General features: G+C 45.0%; 1 protein-coding gene across 13 annotated transcripts in view; it reads left to right on the top strand.

The window, feature by feature from the left end:
• Positions 1-24,565, top strand: part of MTMR3 (myotubularin related protein 3) — a 144,391-nt gene extending 119,826 nt beyond the window's left edge. For 7 of the 13 annotated variants that reach the window (XM_027050698.2, XM_027050707.2, XM_027050701.2 and 4 more), the window contains 13 exons: positions 912-1,025; positions 5,155-5,360; positions 5,867-5,998; positions 6,893-7,004; positions 9,720-9,915; positions 10,716-10,901; positions 13,957-14,127; positions 15,241-15,386; positions 16,393-17,809; positions 18,962-19,072; positions 19,545-19,633; positions 20,411-20,437; positions 22,332-24,565. In XM_027050698.2, the coding sequence (XP_026906499.1) occupies positions 912-1,025; positions 5,155-5,360; positions 5,867-5,998; positions 6,893-7,004; positions 9,720-9,915; positions 10,716-10,901; positions 13,957-14,127; positions 15,241-15,386; positions 16,393-17,809; positions 18,962-19,072; positions 19,545-19,633; positions 20,411-20,437; positions 22,332-22,503 (3,079 nt within the window). In that variant the 3' untranslated portion in view covers positions 22,504-24,565. The remainder of the gene's footprint in view (positions 1-911; positions 1,026-5,154; positions 5,361-5,866; positions 5,999-6,892; positions 7,005-9,719; positions 9,916-10,715; positions 10,902-13,956; positions 14,128-15,240; positions 15,387-16,392; positions 17,810-18,961; positions 19,073-19,544; positions 19,634-20,410; positions 20,438-22,331) is intronic. The other 6 variants (XM_027050705.2, XM_027050703.2, XM_027050702.2 and 3 more) reach the window with 3 other exon arrangements.
• Positions 24,566-25,387: the final 822 nt, after the last annotated feature.

The raw sequence follows: 25,387 nt of genomic DNA, 5'->3' as shown, positions 1-25,387 counted from the left end.
GTTCTCTGCCTTTTCCCTTAATGCATAAGGCTAGGGCAGGGGAGTGGTGGTGCAGGAGAAGGAGGAATTTGTGTATTTTAGGATTTGGATTAAAAGTCCTCTTGCCTTTACTATTGAAAAGGAATATTGAAATACCCATAGAGGGACATTGTCCTGTAAGTGAAATACCTATCAGGAATAACTGCTTTTTAGGGCACCAGCTTGACTAGCATGAAGCTACTGGCTGCTGCTTAATGAAAACAGAGCTTTTTCCCCCTGAGAATAATTCTGCAGTATGTTTTATAGAAATTGTGATGAACAGCTCATTCACATTACTGACTTGGATCACTGGGGCTGTGATTATGTATGCAGGTGGCCTGTCCTGTGGTACTGTTTCTGCATACCCATGTCTGCCCCTGTTACCTATAATTAGGACACATCAAAGAATACATTAATAATCTTATAAGGTCTCTGGAAACTTGAAGTTGTGGGCTCTTGTCCTTCTTCACATGTTTCTCTTTGATAGAAGCCTGAAAGAGTGAGAGTCTGGTAGAGGTGATAGACTTTCCTTCTGTAGTTAGATTGGGCATTTACTTTGTATAGTTAGAAATTATCTGTGTTTTTTTAAACAACAGAAAGTTACAGTGGAGTAACTGTCAACTCCCCTTATATATTACTGATGTTAAGATCAACAGATTCTCAAAGGCAGCAGGAGGTAGAACAGGCCATGGTAGTGCCACATGATATATACATAAGTAAACACTCAAGGCAACTGATTCTGCTGAATAGGCCAAGACTCAAGTAAAGCTGCTTATTTTTCAACTGGCTGTGGGGTAGCTTAATCAACATCCTTAACTCTGGTTCACCTAGTGTTTCTCCTTCTTTCTCTCTGTCTTCTTCTCCCACTCCCTCTTTCTCACCTTTCTCATTAGGCTATGTGGTAGCTATCCACAGGAGCTCATAGTGCCTGCCTGGATCACTGATAAAGAACTAGAGAGTGTAGCAAGCTTCAGGTCCTGGAAGCGCATCCCTGCTGTCGTCTACAGGTAAGTAAGCCTGGCCAGGCCCATCTTGGTCTGGTGTTACTCTCCACTGCATGAGGTGTGCTGCCTCTGCTGTTGCTAACCTGGGAAGGGAGACAAGGGCTCAGAGAACTTTCCAGGCAGTTCTGTGCTACCTTATTGTAAAATCCACTCTAACAGTGACACACCAGTGTTTACTGCATCCAGCACACTTGCTGATGGTTTATTTGATAAGAAAATTTTAATAGAAAAGTGGCTTGTCTTGCTATTTTAAATATACTTCTGACATTCTATGGAAGATAATATGCTTAATATTCAGCATTTAGCTTCAGATGTTGGCCTTTGGATTGAGAGAGGTGAGTTCCAGAAAGCGAGAATTGGGAGTATAGAATTGAGTCATTTGCGATAGTCTTTGTGGTTGAAACTTCAACACATGAAAGAGTTCTGCTTTAAGAGGGAGCATTTGAAGAGGAAGGCTAGGGCTTTGCCAGGTAGAAGATCTCAGAGATGAAAGGCTTGAGAGCCAAGGGAGCAAGTCTAGAAGGGGGGATGGTAGTGTGAACGAGCAGAGGTTTTGGAGTTCAGGTCTTTTCACTAATACTCCTTGCTAAGGCACTTAAAATAAATTGCCTAACTGGCCTCAGCCTGTTCCTAATTAGTAAAGTGGGAGTGATGTTCTTACTTTACAGGTATCCTGTGCCTCCTAAATGAATCTGTATATACTGGGCTTCTCTCAGCAGAGTAGGTTGTATTCCTGGGGGTTGCTTTTATAATTCATTGAGGAGCTCACTTCTCAAGGACTCATGTTAAGATTTTAAGAAAGCATTCCCTCTTATTTTGAAACTGTTTCACATGTCATCTCTTTGTAATATTTACATTCTCTATTTCATTTTCCCAGTTTGCAGACTTTTCGGGCTTTCCTTGAATTTGGGCCAAACCAGTGGGGCTTAGTTAGAGACTCTTTCATGCCAGGAGGCATTCCATTGAAATACTGAGTTTGTATAGGAAGGGATTTATCTCCTTGTGGAATTTCCACTGAGGTAACCAGCTTGTTCATGTAGTCCACTGATGGCAGATTATGATGGCCATCCTGAATAGAGATGAAGAAGTATTTGTTTCTGGCCCAGTAGAATCTGTTAAATTTTCAATCTCAATTTTCATCACTGTTGTTTTCAAACACCCCTAGAAAAATAGGTCACCAAATTTACCTATCACTCAAGTGGCAGGGATGACACAGGAATTACAGAGCAGGGAGAGCTGAAAGGATTTGCATCTTATCAGTGATGGGCCCAGCTCAAATAGGGAAAGCAGCCAGCTGCTGCTCTGTGGCCAACAGCTGTGTTAGCAGCCCTGGCATTTGTAGGGTTTGTTGACTTTGAGAATGAGGGCGAAGAACTGTCACCAGGCTTTAGGTGAATTGTTGGTAGAGAGGCCTGTAAGTGCGAATTAAAGAAAAACTTTTTAGAATAAACATGGGAAACCTTTCTTCCCTTCTAAAATTTATTCTAGAGGGCACAAACCATAGGGTTTTTTCCCAATCCTTTCTAGAGACCATAGAGTATATATAAATGAAATTTTTATTTCCAATTTCTCTGAGAAAATCTCTCAAAAGATTACAAATGACAGTTCCTTAGTATAGTTACATAAAATCAGGCTTCTAGGAACTAGCCTCTGTTTTGGAAAATGTGTCTTGTATCTCTGAGCCCCTAACTGGGTTGTTAAATTATTGGGGAGCTTTGTCAGGGGTATGTTGAAGAATGTTCTGGAGATACTCTGCCACTCTCTGCTTTGCCAGCCCAGGTGGCAAGATACTTCCGAAACCAGCATACATTTATGGAATTTAGTTGTCTATAGACTGCAGTAATGATTCCTGAGGTTGCTAGCAGCAGTTACCTGACAGCACCACGCTGAACCAGCGCCTCATTTGTGTTTTTTCCCCACTGTGATGAGAGAGTGTTTAATTGGATTGATCACTGAAGACAGAGATGGTGCAAAGGGCATCCATCTGTAGTGCAAATCACAGTTCCCCTCTTCGTGCAGAGTGGTTATTAGAAATTTCTAGTCATTTAGAGAGCTTGCCCAACACTAACTTAGGGATAGTTTAAATATGTACGTGTTTCTTTCTATATAAAATTGAAGCCTCTGTGTTCAGTAGGGGACTCATCCATTTGGATATCTTAATTTTTATACTTTTTCCTGATTTTTTGTTAAAATGGTAGAAATATTCTTTAGTGATTTTTAGCTGTATTGCTTTAGTTCTTGATCATGTGGTCTGAAGCATTTTAGAAGACTGCAGAAAACTGCTTAGTGCAACAGCTCAGTTGCAGTCTAGCTGTAAAGTACCATTACCCTTAAAACCCAAGATCCAAGCTGAAGAGTGCCATCTTGTGTTCCTCTTGGGCACTGTTGGGAAGCAGTGCAGAGAAATAGGATGCTCAGGAAAGACCCTGCCAGCCTCTTTTGTGAAGGTTTGGCATCAGTCGGCTCAGTTGTTATCAGTGCCTATTATATATACTAGTTGGTATTTTAGGGATTAGTGAGGTTCTAGTTCCAGTTGGGCTCCTTTCAGCAGGTGAGCCGGTTGAGCATATTGGCAATATACAAGTTGTTTCCTTGTCTCTCTCTTTGAGGGAGGATCTAAAAACTACAAGCAAACTGATGGTTCCAATGGAATTTGGTCATTGCCAAATTTAATTGGCTGTTCATGAGCTTTAGGATTAATAACAAAAATCTTTCTTACATTGTTCCTTGAAGATGTCACATAGATTCAATAGTATGTTTTATTTACATCCATCTGTATGTTAAATATGTGTTAGGTGTGTGCATGCATGTGTATGTGTTTAGATTTTAATGGGAGGTAAGAAATTGATAGTTCCCCCCAGGATATAGGATTGGGGGACATTTAATTTTTTTGCTTACTAACTTCTTACTCTTCTTAGTTTTCTAATCAAAGGATTACTTTTATAACTTTTTGAAAACCACTTTAAGATTGTCACATACAGTTCACCCTTTTCATGCGTTCAGTTTGATTTTTTTTTTTTTTTTTTTTTTTTTTTGCGTATTCACAGAGTTGTGCAACCATCACTACAGTCAGTTTTAGTACACCTTTACCACCTCAGAAAGAAACTCCAGATCCATTAGTAGTCACTCTTTATTCCCTCCCTCTCCAAGCCCCCTACCCCAGGTTGTTAGTAATCTACTTTGCCACTATAGATTTGCCTATTCTGGACACTTCTAATAAACAGAATCATACCATATGTGAACTTTTGTGACTAACTTCTTTCACTTAGCATAACATATTCCAGGTTCATCCATGGTATAGCATTTATTGGAACTTTGTACCTTTTGATTGCCAAATCTTTTATAACTTTTTAATTGCTAAAATCACCTAAATTCCTAACGAGGAAAATACTGGGTTTTAATAGCATCTTGAAGTAGACTTTTGAGTAAGATTTCTGGTCTTCTTAAGAAAGAATCTGTTGGAGTATAGCTCATTGAGCTATCTGCCTATAATAAGAGCAGTTTGTGAGTCATGAAATCTCAGGGGATTTTGTAGAGTAGTCCACTGTGGGTCAGGTAAGTGTTTGAGTCCCAAAGGTGGGATCTTGTTTTGAAAAGAATCCCCAAAGCCAACCATAAGTGCACAGTTGCTGCATTGGGGCCCTCAGAAGTTGGTGTGAAAACAAATTTTCCTGTTTCAGCATCTGTTATGCCAGGATTTTCAGGGGCAGTATTAAAAAGGAGAGATTAGTGTTTCATTATTGAGTAGCAGAATTAGTGTAGTATTTGTAGATTATTTCTTACCTGATTTTCCAAAAATAAATTTTAAGAGTCAAACATTTACTTTATGCATATTAATTTGTTTTTTTCTAAGAGAACACGTTTATCATTTTGTTGGTAACTCTACAAAGGTTTCTAAAATAGTACAGTATTTGAGAAAGATCCAGATAGGTTTTGTTGTTTGTTCCTGTTGCTATAGAAGATTTCTGCCCTTAGATGACTTGAAGCTAACTTTACATCACTTTCACTTACCTGTATTCAAACTCTTCATTAATGCATTTAAAATCTACTACCTTACTTTTTGTGTGAGCACAGAGCATCTGAATGGGACCACTGAGATGGGTATAGTTGTTGTTTCTTGTTGCTTGTGCAGGCACCAGAGCAATGGAGCTGTCATTGCCCGCTGTGGACAGCCGGAGGTCAGCTGGTGGGGCTGGCGAAATGCTGATGATGAGCATCTGGTGCAGTCAGTAGCCAAAGCTTGTGCCTCTGATTCCCGATCAAGTGGCAGCAGGCTGTCAACTAGGAACAGTTCTCGAGACTTTCCAAATGCAGGAGACCTTTCCGATGTGGAGTTTGGTAAGATGCTCCCTAGACCAATGGCAGCAATTTTTATAGTGTCTTGTGAGAACTTTTTCTTGAAATGGCCTTCTCCTTGTAAGGCATAGAATCTGTTTCATAGGAGAGAGCAGGCAAAGCTTTAATTGATAGGATTATTTGAGGAGTCACACATCTTGACAAAGAACCAGAAGACTCTTTAAGACTTGGCTTACTAGGACTAGAGTGTTGGTTGTCTTTCTTGTCACTGTGACAAGAATGGAGTATATACGCGATAGGGGACCTGGAGTGTCTCCAGATCATAGCAGGAGACACCAGCCTTCATTAAAGGAGTACACATGTAGAAATGAGATAAAGGAGGTTATAGGAAGAAGTCCTGTGTATCAAGCGTTCTTGTTAGGTGGGTTTCACTTAATTGAGGTTTTGTTTGTTCTGTTATTATAAAAGGTGTTTTTGGTTCTTATTTTGCACAATTCTGGGAGAGATGGGTTCGTTCAGTTTTTCATCCCCACTCCTGATGTTCCTAGATTCTTCTCTTTCCAATGCTTCGGGAGCAGAAAGTTTAGCCATCCAACCGCAGAAGCTTTTGATCTTGGATGCGCGCTCCTATGCAGCAGCGGTGGCAAACCGAGCCAAAGGAGGAGGCTGTGAATGCCCAGGTGAGGTGTACAGTGCTCTGTCCCATAACACTCTGTTCTTGTGAGCTCAGCTCATGCCCAGTTGGGTCTTAGTTCTCATTTTGAAATGAATGGCAAACCGTGTTCCTCAGCTGTCTTGAGAGAGCCAGAACTGTTTGGATTCTTAACGCTGTAGTTTCTTTTCAGGGAAGAAACAGAGGATGAGGTGCATTGAAACCAAATAATCGGTTATTTTCCCAACCTTTAAGTGATTAAAAATAAATAAATAAATAAATAAAAATAAAAAGTAAGTCCTCCCCTGTAGTAAGTAAGGCCTGTTCATGTTTGCAAGTTGCTTCTTTAAGTGGCTTAATTTCTCAGCCTTCTGAAAGCTTTTTGTTGCCTTTGACAGTGGGTTTACTCATTACTGACCTCACAGGAAACTCCCATATGGCTTCTACATAGAAAACCTGAGGTGGGAATTGAAGCAGCAAATACTGAATTCTAGCAAAGCACCTCTGTCCTGACCTGTAGCATCCCTACATTTGAATGCTGGCTTTTGAATGCATAAAACGCATTGTTGCTTCTTTTCAAAGAAATTCCAGAGCTACAAGTTAGAAATGGCCCCAGAAGTAAACCTGGGGTCAGATGGAAGGATGTAGATCTTTAAAAAAAAAAAAAAAAAAAAAGAAAGAAAGAAAGAAAAACTTGTTTTATGTCCATATCTTCACAAATCTTCCTTTTTGCAAAAACAGCTAAAATTCAAGCACCGTTTCCTCTCATAAAGGACTGGACTAATAGGCATCAAAACATTTCAGTTTCATTAGTCAGCAGCTATAGTGGGTTTGTTTTATAGCCAGTTTGCTGCTTTTAAATTTGGCCATGTGGGCTTTAGATTTAACATATTTTTGTTCTTTTTATTGTTATTCTCTGCAGAGTATTACCCGAACTGTGAAGTAGTGTTTATGGGGATGGCAAATATTCATTCAATCCGGAGGAGTTTTCAGTCTCTGCGGTTGCTGTGCACACAGATGCCTGATCCGGGAAAGTAAGACCTTGGCCTTAGCTTTAATTTTGTGTTGCTTTTTTCAAAAAGTGAGTTTAGAGGTGTCTTTTCTTCTGTTTCTTGATACACTTCAGTTTTACTTTCAGTCCCTGTAGGCATTCTGCTTTCTGTGTTAGCACAAGCACACAAAAGAGATGCTGGAGAAACATCTAGCCCTTTGAAAGGTTTAAAGATGTGGAGCACAGAACAGATCTCAGTCCTCAGAAAAGCACTACCTTCTTCTTTTTCCTGGGACCTCTTCCTTCTCTTCTACATTGTTTTTGGCTCATTTTTAATTCTTTGGTTTTTGACATCTTGCAGTGACACTTACCTGCCTTAAGCTGGGATGTTTTACCTTGAAGAGTCAAAGTTTATTCATCATGTTCTAAAAAGGGTTAAGCTGTCTTTAAACCTTCTGTTAGGGGAGTTCCTTTTACATTTCCTTCTGATTCCTAAACTACCTCCTCTTACATACTAAGAGCATTACCAGATTTTTATTGCTTATTAAAAATGAATGGCTGGCATTTGCAGTGAGATAGGTGAATTAACACCTCTGCCTCTCAAGGGAACTGATTACTGATTGAATACGAGATAAATTAGCAAGAATCCTCTGTAAAACAAATGTGGACAGATAAATATTTAAAAGTCCTCGTTTTACTATTTCAGGAAGCCAAAAATGGTGCAGAGAAGACAGAATTTTCTCTTTTCTTTGTGTTGGAGCCCATAGCTATTTCCCTGGGTTCTGTCCAGTAGATCTCTGATCACATCAAGTTTTGCAGATTTCCTTGATTTATTGAGCCAAATGGCTGCCTGAACCACTTGTACTAACTCCTGGTAGCAAATGATTAAATTCATCACAGTTGGAAAAAGCCCAGAGGGTGAAGCAGTTGTCCTTGGGGAAAAGCCTGAGCAAAGGAATGAGTTTGCTGCTCTGCTTTGGGGATTAGCAGCTTGTATCTGCTACACATTTACAGAAACCGGCTAGCAGTACTCTCATCTCCAAAGGTGGGGCACTGAAAGAGCCTGGTTGAGGACTCACAAGATCTGCCACTAATTGACTCTGTGACTTTGGCCAAATGGCTAAATTACTGTGGGTATCAGTTTTCCTATTTATAAAATGAAAGGGATAGAATCAACACTACCTCATCTCAAATATCTGTATTTTAAAATTCTTTATTTAAAAGCTATTTTTTAAACTCAGAGTCAGAAAGATGTAATGGGCCCATACCTGGTCAAAAGGAATGTCTGGGGATTTTATTAAGGAAAAAGGTAATGCTTTGCCTGTTTTTTGGCAGCAAATCATAAGGCAGTACTGAAGCCTCCCTTGTGGGTAAAAAGAAGCCCTGGCAGTGGTGGGATCAGCTATAAGCAAGCCTCTCCACACTTGTTGGAGGCCGTGGAGGGCTAGGGCATTGTGTGTTTCTTCTCCAGTTTGGGAATCGAACAAGGGAGTATGGAGTGTCTCAGAACCTCCCTGGTTAGCTGATTGTGGGGTGTAGTGTAGGCATGTTCTTGCCTAGTGTTGGCAGAAGGCTTCTCAGAGCCCCCTGACAGAAGTATTTATTCCCTCCTTTGATTTAGTGTTTGAAGGGCTAGACTGCTGTCTTAACTACAAATCTGATCACATTTTGGAGAAATTAGAGCTTTTGGGGGGTGGGTATGTAAGGAGTGGAATTCATGACATGCACGAGGAACAAAATGTCAATATAGGTAAAAAAAAAAAAAAAAAAAATCAGTTTGTGATTACTCCCAAGCAGTAATTCTTGGGATCAGGTATCTCTTGAAGGTGTTTTCGAAAGAAGGTTCTTCTAGATCCCTGCTGAATCCAGTCTATATTAAGTCCAGTAATACTATGTAGCCATTAGTGTACTAATTTGTATGAATCTTAAGTCATTAGTATGGGCCAACCCAGTTTTAGTCAATAGAAATTCAAGATTTTAGTGGGTGTTAGGGTGTAGGGAGCAGGTGCTGTTGTCTGTGCTATTTTTAAATATGGCATCTGGCTTACATCTCCTTATAGACACATTTGTATTGTATGTGTGTTATTTGTGTATGTATATATATGTGTGTGTGTATACACACACATGACAAGTTTTTGAGAACTTGTTGGGTATAGTTGCTGATGATTAAATATAAGTACTTACTGTTTTATAATGTCTGAATAGCTGCATTTCCTTCAGGAGAAGACTCCAGAAAGAATTACTCTTCCTATACTGGGTTATATAACTACCATGGACTGAAAAATATTAAATGTTAATTGTCATAAGTTAGCCATAAGATTTCTGGAAAAAATTCCTATTGTCCTGTTTCTGAAGCTGCCCTCTATTGCGTAGTAGAGCTTAGGCCTCATCTTTGTACATGCTTTGTAAAGACAGAGGTTGTTTTATTTTGGCAGTGTTTTATTTGGAGGGAAAAATCCTTGGGAATTGCTTCTTAATTTCATGGCTATTTGGCATGATGCAGTAAATCATACAAATCAGGATTTCCTCATCCTCCTCTTTTTTTTTTTTTTGAAAGAGAGCAAGCATGCATGGGGGGAGGGGCAGAGGGAGAGCAAGAGAATCTTAAGCAGGTGGCACATTCAGCATGGAGCCCTGATGTGGGGCTTGATTCCATGATGCTGGGATTGTGACCTGAGCTGAAATCAGGAGTCAGATGCTCAACTGACTGAGCCACCCAGGCACCCTTCCTTATCCCCTTCTGTTTTTATTTTTATAGTTGGCTCTCAGCTCTTGAAGGCACAAAATGGCTCCATCACCTGTCTGTGCTTCTGAAGTCAGCACTTCTGGTAGTGCACGCTGTGGATCGTGATCAGCGGCCAGTACTAGCACATTGCTCAGATGGCTGGGACCGCACTCCCCAGATTGTGGCATTGGCTAAGCTCTTGCTGGATCCTTATTACCGAACCACAGAGGTGGGTGCATCCAAAGAGTAGGATTTGGTACTTCAGTACAAGTGGGGGAAACCTTGGAGGGTTTTATGATCAGTTTTGGTCTTGGTGGTTAAGTCTAAAGAAAATGAAATTTGTTTTTAAATCTTTCATCCTTTACCTTGAGCTAACTTGTGGTGGTGCCTGCCATCATTCTTGTGCCATTTTATAAAATGGAGCAGATTGTGGATAACAAGGTATTGAGAATACAGATGTGTTTTCCTTTGCACCCTGTCTACTTGGAAAAGTTTTGGCTACCCCCGGAAAATGGGGCTTCTGTAAAAGAATCTTGGCATGCTTATTATGGTAATAATGGGTCCACATATCACTACAGTGTTCTGTGAAGAAAGCCCTACTCTGAAAGAACCACATGTTGGGTTAGAGATGTAAGAAAAACCATAAAGGTGTCCTAAAATAGATGTAAATCTGGAATGGGGAAAGATTTTAGAAACAATACTTTCTTTGTAAGTATAACACAAAATACGGAACTAAAAAATTAGAAAAAAATGTGGCTTTTGTATAGTGAATGAAAAAGGCTAAAAAGTATAGACTCAAGAAAGGCTCAGATAAATGCTTAGTACCCTTTTGATGATTATGGAATGGAGTAGAGGGAAGTGGAGAATTGCCTTAAGCTTGTGTCCCATGGAGCTTATGGCCGTGGGGCTGGGTTAGGTGTTTCTGTTGGCCTTACTGGGAGCTTGTTAAAAGGATTGCTGCTCTTAATCCTGACAGGCTCGGGACTGTCACAGGCTTGACAGACAAGCACAAATGGTCTCTCCCTGCAGGGTTTCCAGGTCCTTGTGGAGATGGAGTGGCTGGATTTTGGACACAAGTTTGCTGACCGGTGTGGTCATGGGGAGAACTCAGATGATCTGAACGAACGCTGCCCGGTGTTTCTCCAGTGGCTTGACTGCGTTCATCAGCTTCAGAGGCAATTTCCTTGCTCTTTTGAGTTCAATGAAGCATTCCTTGTGAGTTTGGGCTTGTGATTCTTCATTTTGGGGACTTTCTAAAATGGGGATGTCAGTGCAAATGTTAGCTAGTTTTTACATGAAATGATACATCCTTTTTAGAATTTAATAAGGAGCCATTCTCTTATTTTTAATTAAAAATAATGTATGGGTTTATTCAGTGAATCCAAGTGTGTTAGGTTTGCATAAAGTCTGTGTTGTTTTTTTAAAAATTTAAAAAAATGTTTATTCATTTTTGAGAGAGACACACACACACACATAGACATGGCACAGGCAGGGGAGGGACAGAGAAAAAGACATAGAATCCAAAGCAGGCTCCAGCTCTGAGCTCTCAGCCCAGAGCCTGACCTGATGTAAGACTCGAACTCACAAACCTTAGATCATGACATGAGCCAAAGTCAGACACATAATTGACTGAGCCACCCAGGTGCCCCAAGTCTCTGTATCGTTTTAAACTTAGGTTTTATTTTTTTTATTTTTTTAAAGTTTATTATTTATTTTGAGAGAAAGCATGCAAGTGGGGCAGAGGCAGAGAAGGGGAGAGAGAGAAAGAATCCCAAGCAGGCCTCACACCATCAGCGCAGAGCCTGATGTGGGGCACCAACCCACGAACTGCAAGACCATGACCTGAGCTGAAGTTGGACACTCAGCTGACTGAACCACCCACTCACCCCTAAACTTAGCTTTTAAAATAGATGATGGAGTTTGGGGCGCCTGGGTGGCTCAGATGGCTGAGCATCTGACTTTGGCTCAGGTCATGATCTCACGGTTTGTGGGTTCAGGCTCTGTGCTGACAGCTCAGAGCCTGGAGCCTGCTTCAGATTCTGCGTCTCCCTCTCTCTCTGCTGCTCCCCTACTCACACTGTGTCTCTCTGTCAAAAATAAAGATTAAAAAAATTTTTTTAAAAAATAGATGATAGGGCAGGTGAAGGGAAAGAAATAGATGATAGAAGTCCTAAGTAAGTAGAAATAATAGGGGTGCTAGGCTGGCTCAGTGGAGCATGACTCTTGATCTTGGGGTTGTAAGTTCGAGTCCCACCTTGAGTGTAGAGATTACTTAAAGCTAAAATCTTAAAAGAAAAAGAATGGCATATCCTCTGCTCCCTCCAGTCCATCGGCCAACCCCCCTGCATGTGTTCCATACTTCCTGCCCCCCTCCTTTGACAGAGAACTCCCTGCCCTTGCCGTGTTCCAGCTCTTCCCTCCCAGCTCCCACTGCCTGTCTTCTGCTCGGCTGCATGGCGCCAGCCTTTCCCTCTCTACTGCATTGTTGCCATTAATACATAAACATAGCCTAGTGCCTCCCATCTCCTCAAAACCCTTTCTCAGCCTTGCATCTCTTGCCAGCTATTTGTCTCATTTTCTGTATTTCATTTCTTCATGGTAGAGCTCCTCAAGTCTTTGGCATTTACTGTCTCAAATTCTTTTTTTCCTATTTCCTCTTAAACCTGCTCTAGTCGGGTGTTCACCCCACCAGTTTACCAGAGCTGTGACCTTCATATTAATCCATTAATCAGCTCTCAGTTTCATCTTGTGAAGAACATTTTTTTAAATTGAGGTATAATGGACAATATAACATAGTATTGATTTCAGGTATACAACATAATTCAGTATTTATATATTGTAAAATGATCACAATAAGTAGTTAACATCAATCACCACACACATTTTTTTCTTATGATGAGAACTTTCAAGATCTCCCTTAGCAACTTTCAAATATACAATAGAGTATTACTACCTGTGGTCACCATGCTGTGCATTACATCTCCATGACTTGTTTTATAACTGGCAGTTTGTATCTTAGACTGTCTTCGTTTTACTGTTTGGCACTGTGTAATCACACCAGTCTTGAAACCCTTTCTTCAGTTGATTCCCAGCACATACTGTCCCTCATTTCTTCCCTGCCTCACTAGCTGGTCTGTCTCCTGTTCTTCCTTATCTCCCCATTGCTGAATGTTGGAATGCTCCAGGGCTTAGCCTCCAAGGTACTTCTGTATCTTATTGCCACTTGGGGGATTTCATCCAGTCCGATACCTGTAATTACTCTCCATGATTCCCACGTTTATAATAATGTCTTCAGCTTAGATCTCTCCACTAACTCCAGACTCACATATCCAACTGTGACTGCTCAGTATCTCCATGTGGATGTCCTAATGGTATTTCAGACTTTTCCTGTTCAAAGCTTGATTCTTGATTTCCATATCTTTCCACCACCAAATCTGATCTTCCAAGAGGTCTTCCACCTAACCAAATGGCAGGCAACTCAGTCCTTCCATTTATTTAGGGCACAGTTATTTAGTTATTTAGTCATAGTTCTTAAAGTGGCCTGCAGAGCAATACTAGCGGTTTCTTGTCTGCATTAATTTCCTACCATTCCATTCCTTGTGCAGTATCCTTCGGTCACACTGGCCTCCTGTTCCTTGGAAATTGCAAGCACACACGCACCTCAAGACGTGCTGGCTATTGCCTCTGCTGGGAGCATTTCCCCCTCAGATACCCACTTGCTCTTTCACTTCCTTCCCCTACTGCCCTGCATGTGTCCTGTCCTGCTTACCCTGCCTTACTGTGGTCCACAGCATTGGTCACCCCTTCCCCACAACTAGAACCAGCTCTATGAGGGCAGGATAGTTGCTGTCCAGGACCCACAGAAAAGTCATTAATGACCTGTTGAGTGAAAAGTTGTTTGGAGTTTTTCAGTTTTCAGTTCAGCCTTGGATTGCACACTGACTTGCTCCTGTACCCAGTTTATATGCTCTGTTGCTCTTGAGTGTGGCTGTTAACTTAGAACTTCCAGGTTGACAGGAAGTCCAAAAGGAATGGGTGTGCCGACGATCTGTCTTTGTTTCTTTTGACTCAGGAATGGTGGTGGTTGGGGTTGGCACTCTGGGATTGGTGCTGTGAAAAGGCAGCTCTTGTGTGGCTTAATGTGATTTCCCCACCCTTAACGAGTATGAATTCTGAGCTGTTCTCAGGGGTGTTGGGGAAGGGTGGCTCAGCGGGGCTAACCTTCCTCCAAAGACTGCTCACCCTATTGCTTGATTCTGGACTCCTACAGGTGAAACTGGTGCAACATACCTATTCCTGCCTATTTGGAACATTCCTGTGCAACAACGCCAAGGAGAGAGGGGAAAAGCATACTCAGGAGCGGACATGTTCCGTGTGGTCGCTGCTTCGAGCAGGCAACAAGGCTTTCAAAAACCTACTGTATTCCTCTCAGTCCGAAGCCGTATGTATCCTTCAGCCCTTCCTCTCTGATCAGAAGAAGGAATTTGGGGATGGTGACATGTGGGAGCCTTTTTCAGTAGTGACTGTTTTCTCAAAGGCATCACTGTTGTCTTTGGGTTGGTTGGTTCCACTTTTTTCCATCTGTCCCTATAAAGGCTTGTTTCCTGGTGCAGCTCTGACCTGCTTCTGGTTTGATTTAATACACATCTCTACTTTGTCACTCTAGACACAAATCTTTTCTGGCACCTCTGTCAGAGCTTACCTTACTCCTAGCATGTTCTGTCTAACAAGTGGAAGAGGCGCTTAAGTTGTCCCCTGGCCACCCCTCATAGCTCAGAAGGAGCTGCCAAGAGGCCCCCAGCATCCTTCCAGTGTCATCCACTGGATATCCACTGCAGCTCCTGTCTCAGCAGAAAAACGTGTATGACATTAGCATGTGTGTGTGTGATTTCCTGCTCACATGGAAAACTGGCAGGCTCTTTAAGACTTTGTTCCTTAAAGGAACACCTTCTGTTAAGCAGAGGAAAGGAGGCTTGCACATCTGTGTTGATACATGGTAATGTTCCTTTTGTCAGAATGCATCTTAAATTCTAAAGAAGTCAAAAGGAGGCTGGCTAATCAGAGGTCATATTGCTTTGCTGGATTGTTAATATGCTTCTCACTACATTTAAACAATCAAAAGATTTAAGCTAACTGCTTCTCTGTTTCCTTCAACTGTGTCTACTGGGAAAGTAACAATACAGGAAGAAAATTCCCTTCTTTTCATGTGATTAGTTTAAGTGATCCTATAAAACAGGTTTGACAGTGTCTTCTGAAGCCACATTTTTGTGCCAGGAAACACAGTCATCATCCAGTGGAATAACTTACTGGATGAGGGGACGAATTGAGCCGATATAAGAGTCATTCATTCAGTAAAGGGAATCCTAAGAAATCATTTGTGAGAAATAGATTTCTAAAAATCCTTTTAGATTTTCATGCCCACAAGAGGTGAGAAACGCAGATGGTACAAGGCAAGACCTGTTGGGTATTCTGGCTTGGTGACTCTTTTTGACCCTCATTTCTAAAGACTTGTTAGGAGTTGTTTAAACCTGTATCCCCACTGCTCTCTCCTCAGGTGCTATACCCTGTATGTCACGTGCGTAACCTGATGCTGTGGAGTGCAGTGTACCTGCCCTGCCCATCCCCGTCCACGCCTGTGGACGACAGCTGTGCACCATATCCAGCCCCTGGCACCAGCCCTGATGATCCGCCTCTGAGCCGGTGAGCCCAGGGTTGATGCCAAGACCTCAAGTCCTGCGTGGGTGTTATTTCTGTGTTGGGACACATCCAAGGCATGGTCAGAGATCATGACATTGTCTGACTCCACACATCTCTCTTAGATTTCTGAGGTTTTCTCAGGGAAGGTATAGGGTTTCAGGCTACAAGGCCATAAGAGCCTCATTTCCTTGAAGGGTGTTGGGCTCTGTCACTACATTGTACTGTTGCATGCACCAAGCAGTTTCTCAGTGATGGAGCAGATCCTTTGGGTTCCTTGTGACCTTCTGGCTTGAGTTGCAGCCACTGCTCTATGCTCCTGCCTTTCTGCCATGATTTTATCTTCTTGGGCTTGAAAGGCAAATGTCAGATGATGGCAAGTTTGGCTTTGCCACATGAGAATTCACTTTATTGGATTCAGACTGTCAAGTAATAAAATAATTTAAAATATTGTAATAGCAGAAAATCAACAATGCTTACTTTCCTTTGCTTGCTCTGTTGAGAAACAGGGCAATATTGTGAACTTTTTATTTATTAAAAAAATTTTTTTTAATGTTTTATTTTTGAGAGAGACAGAGTGTGAGTGGGGGAGGGGCAGAGAGAGGGAGACACAGAATCTGAAGCAGGCTCCAAGCTCTGAGCTGTCAGCACAGAGCCCGACACGGGCTCAAACCCATGAACCGTGAGATCACGACCTGAGCTGAAGTCAGATGCCTGACCATCTAAGCCACCCAGGTGCCCCAAGTTTTTTTTTTTTTTAAGTTGCATTTGCTGTTAGTTTGTATGTAGGAGCATGGGGTGGGAGGCTGAGAGGAAATTTGCAAACTAGAAGAAGGGCCCATCCAAGGAACTTTGCCTTTCTAGCAGTCTGAGCCTCACTTTAGAGATGCTGTAGCTTCTTAAGTAGCTGCAACGAACCCAGTTATGAAACAACTGCCCGTTAAAACCGATTGTCTCCTGCTTCCTCTGAACAGCCTCATATTCTCATTTCCCTCAACCTCCTTTTGTTTAGGTTACCAAAGACTAGATCATTTGACAATCTGACCACAGCCTGTGACAACACAGTGCCTCTAGCCAACCGGCGCAGCAGTGACCCGAGCCTGAATGAGAAGTGGCAGGAGCATCGCCGCTCACTGGAATTGAGCAGCCTGGCTGGTCCTGGGGAGGAGCCTCTTGATCCTGACAACCTGGGGAAGCCAACCAAAGTGCTGGGTGGCGCAGAGCTATCTGTTGCAGCTGGAGTGGCCGAGGGGCAGATGGAGAACATTTTGCAAGAGGCCACCAAAGAGGAGAGTGGGATAGAGGAGCCTGCCCATAGAGGGAGCATTGAGATGCAGGAGGTCGAAGAGGAGGCTCTCTTAGGAAAGGAAATCAGGGGGAAGACCCTAGAGGGCTCAACCATTATTCTTCCTCAAGAACCAGAACTGGGTGATGCTGCTCTGACAAACCATCCAGGCACTAGCCTTTCTCTGTTCTCACAGGGTATTCCTGAGCAGCAGGGTGGGCTCAGCATTCTCCCCTGTTCTCTCCAGGAGTCTCCCAGGGGAGAACGTACCCATGAGGTCCCTGTGGAACAGCCTCGAATAGGAGCTATCACAGAAGATAGGGAGGAAGCATTTCTTCCAATCCCAGTAGATGTAAAAGTTGGCTATGGTACCTCACAGTCAAGTTCTCTGCTGCCCTCCCAAGTCCCATTTGAGGCCACAGGACCAAACACGGACAGTTCAATGGACATGTTAATGGAAGGTCAAGTCAAGTCAGAAAGTGGGCCCGAAGGCCATCATAGACCTTGCCTGGTAAACAGTGGCTGGTTCAGTAGCAAGGACATACTTCCTCAAGCCACGGAGCCGCAGTCTTCAGAGAGGAGCCTAGCTGAGAGGCCCCAAGTGGGATCTGTGGTACATAGGACTTCCCCTGGCAGCACCCACAGCCCCACGCGTTCTCCTTGTGCCTTGCCTTTAGCCGAATGTAAAGAGGGGCTTGTGTGCAATGGTGCCCTGGAGACCGAAAATAAGGCTTTAGAGCAGCCCCCAGGGTTTAGCACCCTGCAGAAGCACCCCACCCCCAACGGGCACTGCACCAATGGGGAGGCTGGTAGGAGCAAGGACTCACTGAGCCGCCAGTTGTCTGCCACAAGCTGCAGCTCTGCCCACTTACACTCGAGGAACTTGCACCACAAGTGGCTGCACGGCCACTCGGGGAGGCCGTCTACAACGGGGAGCCCTGACCAGCCTTCCCGCAGCCACCTGGACGATGATGGCATGCCTGTGTATACGGACACTATCCAACAGCGCCTGCGTCAGATTGAGTCAGGCCACCAGCAGGAAGTGGAGACCTTGAAGAAACAGGTGCAGGAGCTGAGGAGTCGCCTGGAGAGCCAGTACCTGACCAGCTCCCTGCGCTTCAATGGGGACTTTGGGGATGAAGTGGTGAGTAGACCATGGTACCTCCATAGCTGCCCAAGGAGAGGGCACACGGAGGCTGCGTGCTCTTTGTGCCTGGTGATTAGTACAGATTTCCTAAAGAATTGGAAAGGTGCAGAGTAGTCCTGTTGAGAGGCTAGAGATCAGCCTCAGCCATGTGAACGGCAGTCTGCCTGTTCTTTCCCGCCTTTCTTAACTTTCCACGGGTGTCCTGTTTAGACAGTTAGAATAAGAGAGCACTATGTGGTTGGTCAGATCTCTTTGGAGAGAGGATCATGTTGTAAGAAAGGACACAAACTCTTGGGTAGGATGACATTAGTATGGCAATGGCAGATATTCCTGTCAAATTGTAGTGCCTGTTCTAAACACCCCAGTAGCTAGTAAACTGTGAGCTTCCCCCCCAAACCACGCCCCCACCCCAGACATGGGCTGTAGCTGTGAAGGTTTCGTTGAACAAATATTTCTACCTGCCTTCTGGCAGGTGATGATGGCAAGTAGAAATGGGGAGAAGTATTGGTGTTGGCACTGTCCAGGAGTTAGCACTGATGAGGCCTGGTGACTGGAAGTGGGGCTCTGTGAGGGGAGGTTCTCAGGGAGGTGCTCTCCTTACTTGCTGGGTCTGACTTGTGTTCACGTACATGTGTGAGCCTGGCTCTGAAGCAGTCAGCGTACATTAAAGGCGGGCTCATCCAATGACTTTCAATTCAAACAGACTTCTCCATTTTTCCTTCATACTAATGATGATTTCTCATTTTCCCAAAGAGTCCTTCAGAGAAAGGAGGACATGCCCAAAGCACTCAGTTTCAACATGTAGATGTAAGTGGCAGGGTTGGATTAACAGACTCACTGGAGCAGCTCACAGAGTTCACACTCCATCCTGGTCACTTCTGCCCCACTCACTTCCTGGAACCCAGGGCCCATCTGTGCACTGCAGAGTCACTGCACACAGCCTTAGATCTGTGTCTCTCTCTTCCACCTGAGTTCAGGCCTGTCTCTGCACCTGCTCAACCCATTTCTTGGTGGCTGATGCACCAGAGATCTGGCAGCCCTAACACTCAGGCCCACCCAAAGTCCCCGGTGCTCCCTTCTTTTCCAAGCCCTTTCTTCTTCTGGGAGGAGCCAGGTTCATTCTGTTCAGCTGTGTTTGTTTGCCAACAGACTTCAATCCCCGACTCGGAAAGCAATCTGGATCAGAACTGTTTGTCTCGCTGCAGCACAGAGATTTTCTCTGAAGCCAGCTGGGAGCAGGTGGATAAACAGGACACAGAGGTACAGGCTCAGCCCCTGTTCTGAGTGCCGTCCATGCAACTGTTTTATGGTTTTTCTCCACCCCTATCCCTGTCCCATGCCCCTGGCCAAGGAACGACCTCATAGCACGCTTAGCCTTGAGCCTCTGTGAATCTCAGCGCCTGTGAATCCCCATCAAGCCTAGAATTTCTGAGCCAGGGAGACTCAACAAAGTGGTCCTCTCTCATTGCCTCTGTGGACTGGAGCCTTGCCAGCTCTCATAGTGACCCAGGGTGTTTGCTGCTGCCTGATACTTTATCTCAGGGGAGTTTGGAGTCCCCTCTAGGGAAACGATTTGGACGCCTTTCTTGTACTGCTGACATCAGACCTGCTGGGCTGGTGCCACCAGAGCCAGTATGGTTCTTGTGACTCTTGCTGCCCCCAGCATGGCTCTTGCCGGCTCCAGCTGGATGGCTCATCTCCCGTCACTAACCTGGTCCCATCTGTTTTACAGATGACCCGTTGGCTCCCTGACCACCTGGCCGCCCACTGCTACGCGTGCGACAGCGCCTTCTGGCTCGCCAGCAGGAAGCACCACTGCAGGTGCCGTTGGGGGGTGTGGTGGGTGGGCCAGGGTGTGGAGGCTACATTTTGGCCCTCAGTGCCTGCAGCTTGGAGAGGTGCAGGGATCTGGCTGGCAGTGTTCATCTGAGGCAGACCCTGGGGTCTACAGGACGCCAGCTCGTCTTTTGTGCCTCTGAGATTGGTGTTTGCATTTGGGTCTTATTTCTAGTTCAGAGTGATCATGATAAAATTTTGAAATGTGCAAATGATGTCCCCTTTTGCTTTGCTTCCTGGATTAGCAGAGCAACAGCCACCACCCAAACTACCATTTCTTACTCCTAGAATACAATTTCTTCCTATTCAACATGGCTGCTATTGGCAAAAACAGTTTTCCTGCTGTGGGCAGGGAACTTCATTTGCCTACTCCTTACCTTGCTCCCTGACCCCAAACTTGTTTTTCTTGTGCCAGTAGTGATGAGATCTAGCTGCGGGGACTAGTGGGGATAGCTGAGGACACAGTGTTCAATCCTTAAGGCTCCTGACTTTCTTTCTTTCTTCTTGGTTGGGGTAGTTAGTTGCTAGGGATGTTTTGCCCCAACTGGGGTGGTAGCTGACTGGAGGATGTTCAGTGTTCTTGGGATAGGATGTTTATCTGAATCCTGACATAGTTCACCCACATAAGTGAACCCAGGTAGAAAATGGAACCACTTCTTTGTCTAGAAATGATGCTTCTAAGACTGTGTATCTCCCCGCCCTGCGCCCCAAGCCCGAATGACTTTGGTTGGCTTCTCTGAGCTCTCTCTCCCCTCCTTGCAGGGACACTGACCGTGTTGATCAAACGTGGTGAGCATTTACAACAACCTGTCTGTGATGTCTACACATCTACAATAACTTCTCCACACTAACACTGCCATTTCCCCCTCTCTGCACTCATTGGGATAAAGCCGGGGGCTGGGAGTGCAGGCAGACAGGTGGGATTGGGGGGAATCCAAAGCAGCTGACTGAGGAGACTATGAGGGCCAAGTCAGGCTGCAGTCATGCACTCTCTTTCTGCCCACACAGGTCAACCGAGCCATCTTGCTTGTGACTGAGAAGCAGTGCCTCAGCTGGGGCTGGTCTTGTGGAGTAGCCAGTTGGGCTTTCAGAGCTATTTCCTTTGGGTTAGTCATTGAGTGGAATGCTAGAATGATGCTTCATGACCTCCAAGTCAGACAGCATTGCTGCTTCTGTTTTTTAAAAAGAGAGTGAGACTGAACAGAGGTGGTCTTCCCAGAGAACTGTTTTAGCATGGAAGACTTTAGTGGGAGGTTCCACTTAGGGTCTGTTAGGATCCCCTGAAAGAAACCAGATAGAAAAGCTTAACTGATGAAATTCATGTCAGGATGAACTCCAACAGGTATGATAAATAAATGTAGATGTTCAGAAATAGATTTAGGTAGTTTTTTTTGTGTAACCGCAGGTTCTTGCTGACTCATGTTTTTCAGAAACGTGAGTGCTTACTGCGTTCTAGAAGATGAAGTTGTGTGTGTTTGTTTTGGTTCTCTGTCCTTCCATTGCCCCATGTATAGCCTTCTCCTTGTGGTTTTTTGTTTGTTTGTTTTTGGTCTGCAAAGGGTATTTAGTATTTTCTCCTCTGTGTCCAGGTGGTCCTTAATCCAGCAGTGGGTTTGCATTCTGAGGAGCATAAATGAAAAGGTAGTGAGTGATGCTGGCCGAGGAGGAGGAGGATATCCCTTCACCTGTTTTCCCCAAGTCTTTGGTGGGCGACTTCAGGCTCCTTGAAGTCTCCCGTTCTTGGTTTTATTGAGATTGATTTGTACTTAAGGTCCTAGCAGAGTGGGGTTGTAAGGTGGGCAGAAACTCATCCTCTGCCAGTCCCTTTCCTCTTAGCTGTGAAGGGTAGCTGTTTGGATGTGCACCTGTGCTGCACAGACACATCATAGCTGGGCTTTCAAGTGGAGGAGGAGAGAGGGGCCTGGGTACAGTCAGGCCTTTGGGCGGAGCTCTGATATTCCCTGGAGATGCACGGAGGCAGGGGAGTGAGCCATAATTGACTGACACCTATCTAATAAGGGGGGTGTTTGTGCACGTGTGTTCATTTGTGCTCTTGTCCTTTCACCCTGAGCATGCGTCACTGGTTGCTTGTCTTCTGGCTTTGCATGCTGGCAGCAGGGCAGTCCTTGGTGACAATAGTCTGTTCTCCATGACCCTGCCTCCGAGCCTCTGGAGGAGTAGCCCGTTGGGCAAGGCTCCTCACTCCCCGGCTGGGCTTGGTAGTTTGTCTCCTCTGAGGGGCTCGGAGGTAGTTCCATTGGACTCTGGCCTCTCTGTGACCACAAGTTACACAAAGGCCATTGCCCAGGTGGGTGTGGCCAAGTGGGTTTTCTGGGCCAGAACTTACCCAGTGAGCTAGCAGCTACTCCTGCCCTGGGCCCTTTTGTTCTCATGGATCTCTCTTGAACATCTTCCTGTGCACCTGGTAATCTTGAGCCATAATGGTGAGGCAGCCAACTGTCCTTGGCCCTAAAGTCACAGTGGCGTGCGACTATGCTAGGTAGGGATCCCCCCCTCTCTGCTTGGCTTGTTCCTGGGCTAGAGAAATGAACAGTTCATTGTTGGAGGAATCTCTAGCACATCCGAAGGACGTACAACAAAGTCCTGTCTTCTGAAGTTGGTTTCCCTACACCATATCTGCTACTGAAACTAACATTGTTTTGTTTCTTCTTCTCATCTCAAGGAATTGTGGGAATGTGTTCTGCTCCAGTTGTTGTAATCAGAAGGTTCCAGTTCCCAGCCAGCAGCTCTTTGAACCCAGTCGAGTGTGCAAGTCTTGCTATAGCAGCCTACATCCCACAAGCTCCAGCATTGACCTTGAACTGGATAAGCCCATTGCTGCCACTTCAAACTGAAGCTCAGTGACCTGGGGCGGGCAGAGGCCAAGCTGCTGTTCCTCTGACAGGCCCACAGCCTGGGCAGACCGAGAGGCCCGTGCACTTTGGAATGGGGGCATGGAACCACCTGTGCAGAGTGACAGAAATTTGGGATGTACCACTGGACTGTAGATTGATTTTTATTTCCTGTTTTGTTTTTTTCCCTCTCCCTTTTCCATCCTTCCTCTGCTTCCAAGAAAGAAAGTCTACTGGTTGTCTTAAAAAAAAAAAAAAAAAAAAAAAAATTTTTTTTTTTTTTTTTTAATGGAAGACCAGAGGTTGCCAGCCCTCTGTGACTGTTGAGCCACCTGTTGTCCCATGATGCTGAGGGTTGGCTTGGTTCCTCAGGACGGAGAGAGGCTGGTCAGAGTCAGGAGTGGAGGCCTGAGCTAGTGGGGAAGAAAGCTGGGGCTGTTGTTTGTGACCATTCCTCGTGCCATTGTCACATCAGAGCTGATTTGAAAAACCTGTGCTGCTGAGGAGGCTGAAGCATCTTCCTAACAGACTGTCCCAAGTGCCCTCTGCCTCCTCACAGGAGCCGGGCCAGTTCCACCTCACAGATAAATGGGATTGGCATTTGGAGGGAGGGGCACATAATAAAACGTAACCCTTCTGAGCCTTGCTTTGGGGAAGGAAGGTGTTTGTTGTCCTGAGGCAAGCGAGAGGGCCAGGGAATCGGGGTGGCCAGCATTGTTCTGTCTCGCATGGGATTCTGTTTTTAACTCGACCCAGATGGTTTAGGGTTCCCTTCGCTGTCATGAGTATGCCTCCCTCAGCCAGGCTGTGTAGTGCTTCCCACCCTCAGGCATAGGAGTACAGACTGGCCAGAGTGCAGTGGTCCTGCTGCCATGGCCAAGGCCAAAGCCTTCCCTGAGCCCGGGTGTACCTAGAAGCCCCTGCCGGGGCCTGGTCCCCCAAAACAATCTCTTTTCCTTGACCAGCACAGGGAAATCCAGACTCAGGGTTCCAAAAATGTCCCATTCCCAAACCAAACAAATCATGGATCTCCCCCTTAAGGGGTAAATCAGCTTTTCAGAGTGCGCGTCTGGAAAAGGGAGTATGTCCCATACAATCAGCCTTCCTTCTCCTTCCCTTCCTGGGGCAGTGGGAAGGCCCCAGCAGTCCCCCTGCCCTGTTCCTGTGCTGCTGGCCAGCAGTGAGGGGCCACTTGGTGACTCTGCAGGGTTCTTTAGAGAAGTGACACAGCCTGTAGGAGATTTGGGGCACCTTTCCTCAGTAGCTTTGATGTGGTCCAAAAAGAGCCTTAAATCAAGAATATTTGTGGTAGAGGTGAGTGTGGGGAAGGGTGGAGAGGAGTTTATAGGTTTGTGCTTTGTAATCTTGGCATCCATGTTTTGTGCCTGCCCTCCCTCTCAAGGGAGGGGCCATGCTTGGCTCTGCTAAAAGCTGCTAAGTGGTAATGGCGGATTGTGGTGAGTGGGTGGGGGTGAGGCCAGGGAACTCTCTTACCCTCTGGAAGCAATTCCCTGGCCAAGGGAAGTTGTCTCAGGAAGCTGGCTCCTGTGTGTGCCTCTGTGTGGTTAAGACGTGGCCCAGAGCCTTCCTTGGAGCTGTCAGTCCAGGCAAAGCCAAGAGCATCTGAGCACGTCCCTGACTTCCCAGTTGCAGCAGGTTGCTCGCTCGGAGTTTGAATTCAGTGAAACAGGGTGTAGTTCTTCTCCGCACTCTGTGTGGTCTGGCCTTGCAGGTAGGGAGAAGTCAGTCTAATCGAGATTGTGCAGTTCTAGTGACAGGTGCCAAGAGGTTATGATACGGGTTTCTTGGGTCTGATGTACAGTGTGAATAAATGCTTGCAGCTCTTAGCCCTTTTCGATCAATGAAGCACTTTTTTATTAATATTTTTCTTTGTATGTAAAGGAGGAACCGTAACTCTCCGTAGCTGTACATATAACCCTTTTCTCCTAAAGAGGAGTCAGTCAGTGCTCCTATATTTTTCATTTTTTGTCAAAGCAAGAAGTAAATACTTTAGAACTGTTAAATATATAAATAAAGTGAATAAAGTTTAGTGTTCCGCATGGTAGCATTTGCTAACACGTTCCAATTCTTTGCCCTGTGATTTATTCCCTCTTCATCCCTTTTCCTTCTTAAACAGCAGCAATTGGAGGTGCTGCCGGGAAACTGAACTTTGGCGAAGGAAAACTACAGGTGTCTGTTCTACTCTGGACCTTTGCAAGGAGCCGCAGCACAATGCCCAAGCACTGAAATGTATTTCCTTGATGGTTTTGTCCCTAACATCTCCAAAACTAAGAAGGCAAAGCAGTTGGGCATCTTAACACCGGGGGTTCTTTCTCATCTGGAGAACTGAGCATCAATAGTAAATAAAACTACCTCTGGTCTCTAGGCTCCTCTCCCCACGTGCGCCCCTCCCCCCGCTGTCACTGCTGATGATTGATGGATCGCAGGGCAGCCTGTGCTCTGGCTCCTTAACCCCACCACACCCGGGGAGCACCAGCTGCACCTGCAGCAGTGGTTAAGCACAGAGCCCTGCATGCAGTGGAGTGTGGAAGACTTGGGGCAGGGGGAGGTGGCTGGAAATGCTTCTGTCTGTTCTTGGATGAGAGCATATGGGAGAGCAGAGAGCCCTTGGGGGGCAGAAGCTGAAACAGATGTGATTGGATTATGTGCCTAACTGTAGGTCCCATTCCTCCCTCCGTAGAGAGGGCTGAACTTCTCTTTAGATCTGCAACCAGCCAAGCAAGACCCTAGCATCTAGTCCCTTCTTGACTAGTTCTTGCTCTTCACAGAGGTGGATTTTCTTTCTCCTGCATCACCACGGGGCATTCTTCCCATCCCACAGGTCTGTGGGAGAGCTACAGTAAGCAGTTCCTCCCTAGGGAAGGTG

Source organism: Acinonyx jubatus, chromosome D3 (assembly GCF_027475565.1).
Source record: "Acinonyx jubatus isolate Ajub_Pintada_27869175 chromosome D3, VMU_Ajub_asm_v1.0, whole genome shotgun sequence".
Taxonomy (NCBI): Eukaryota; Metazoa; Chordata; class Mammalia; order Carnivora; family Felidae; genus Acinonyx; species Acinonyx jubatus.
This window is presented reverse-complemented; position numbering and strand designations above follow the sequence as displayed.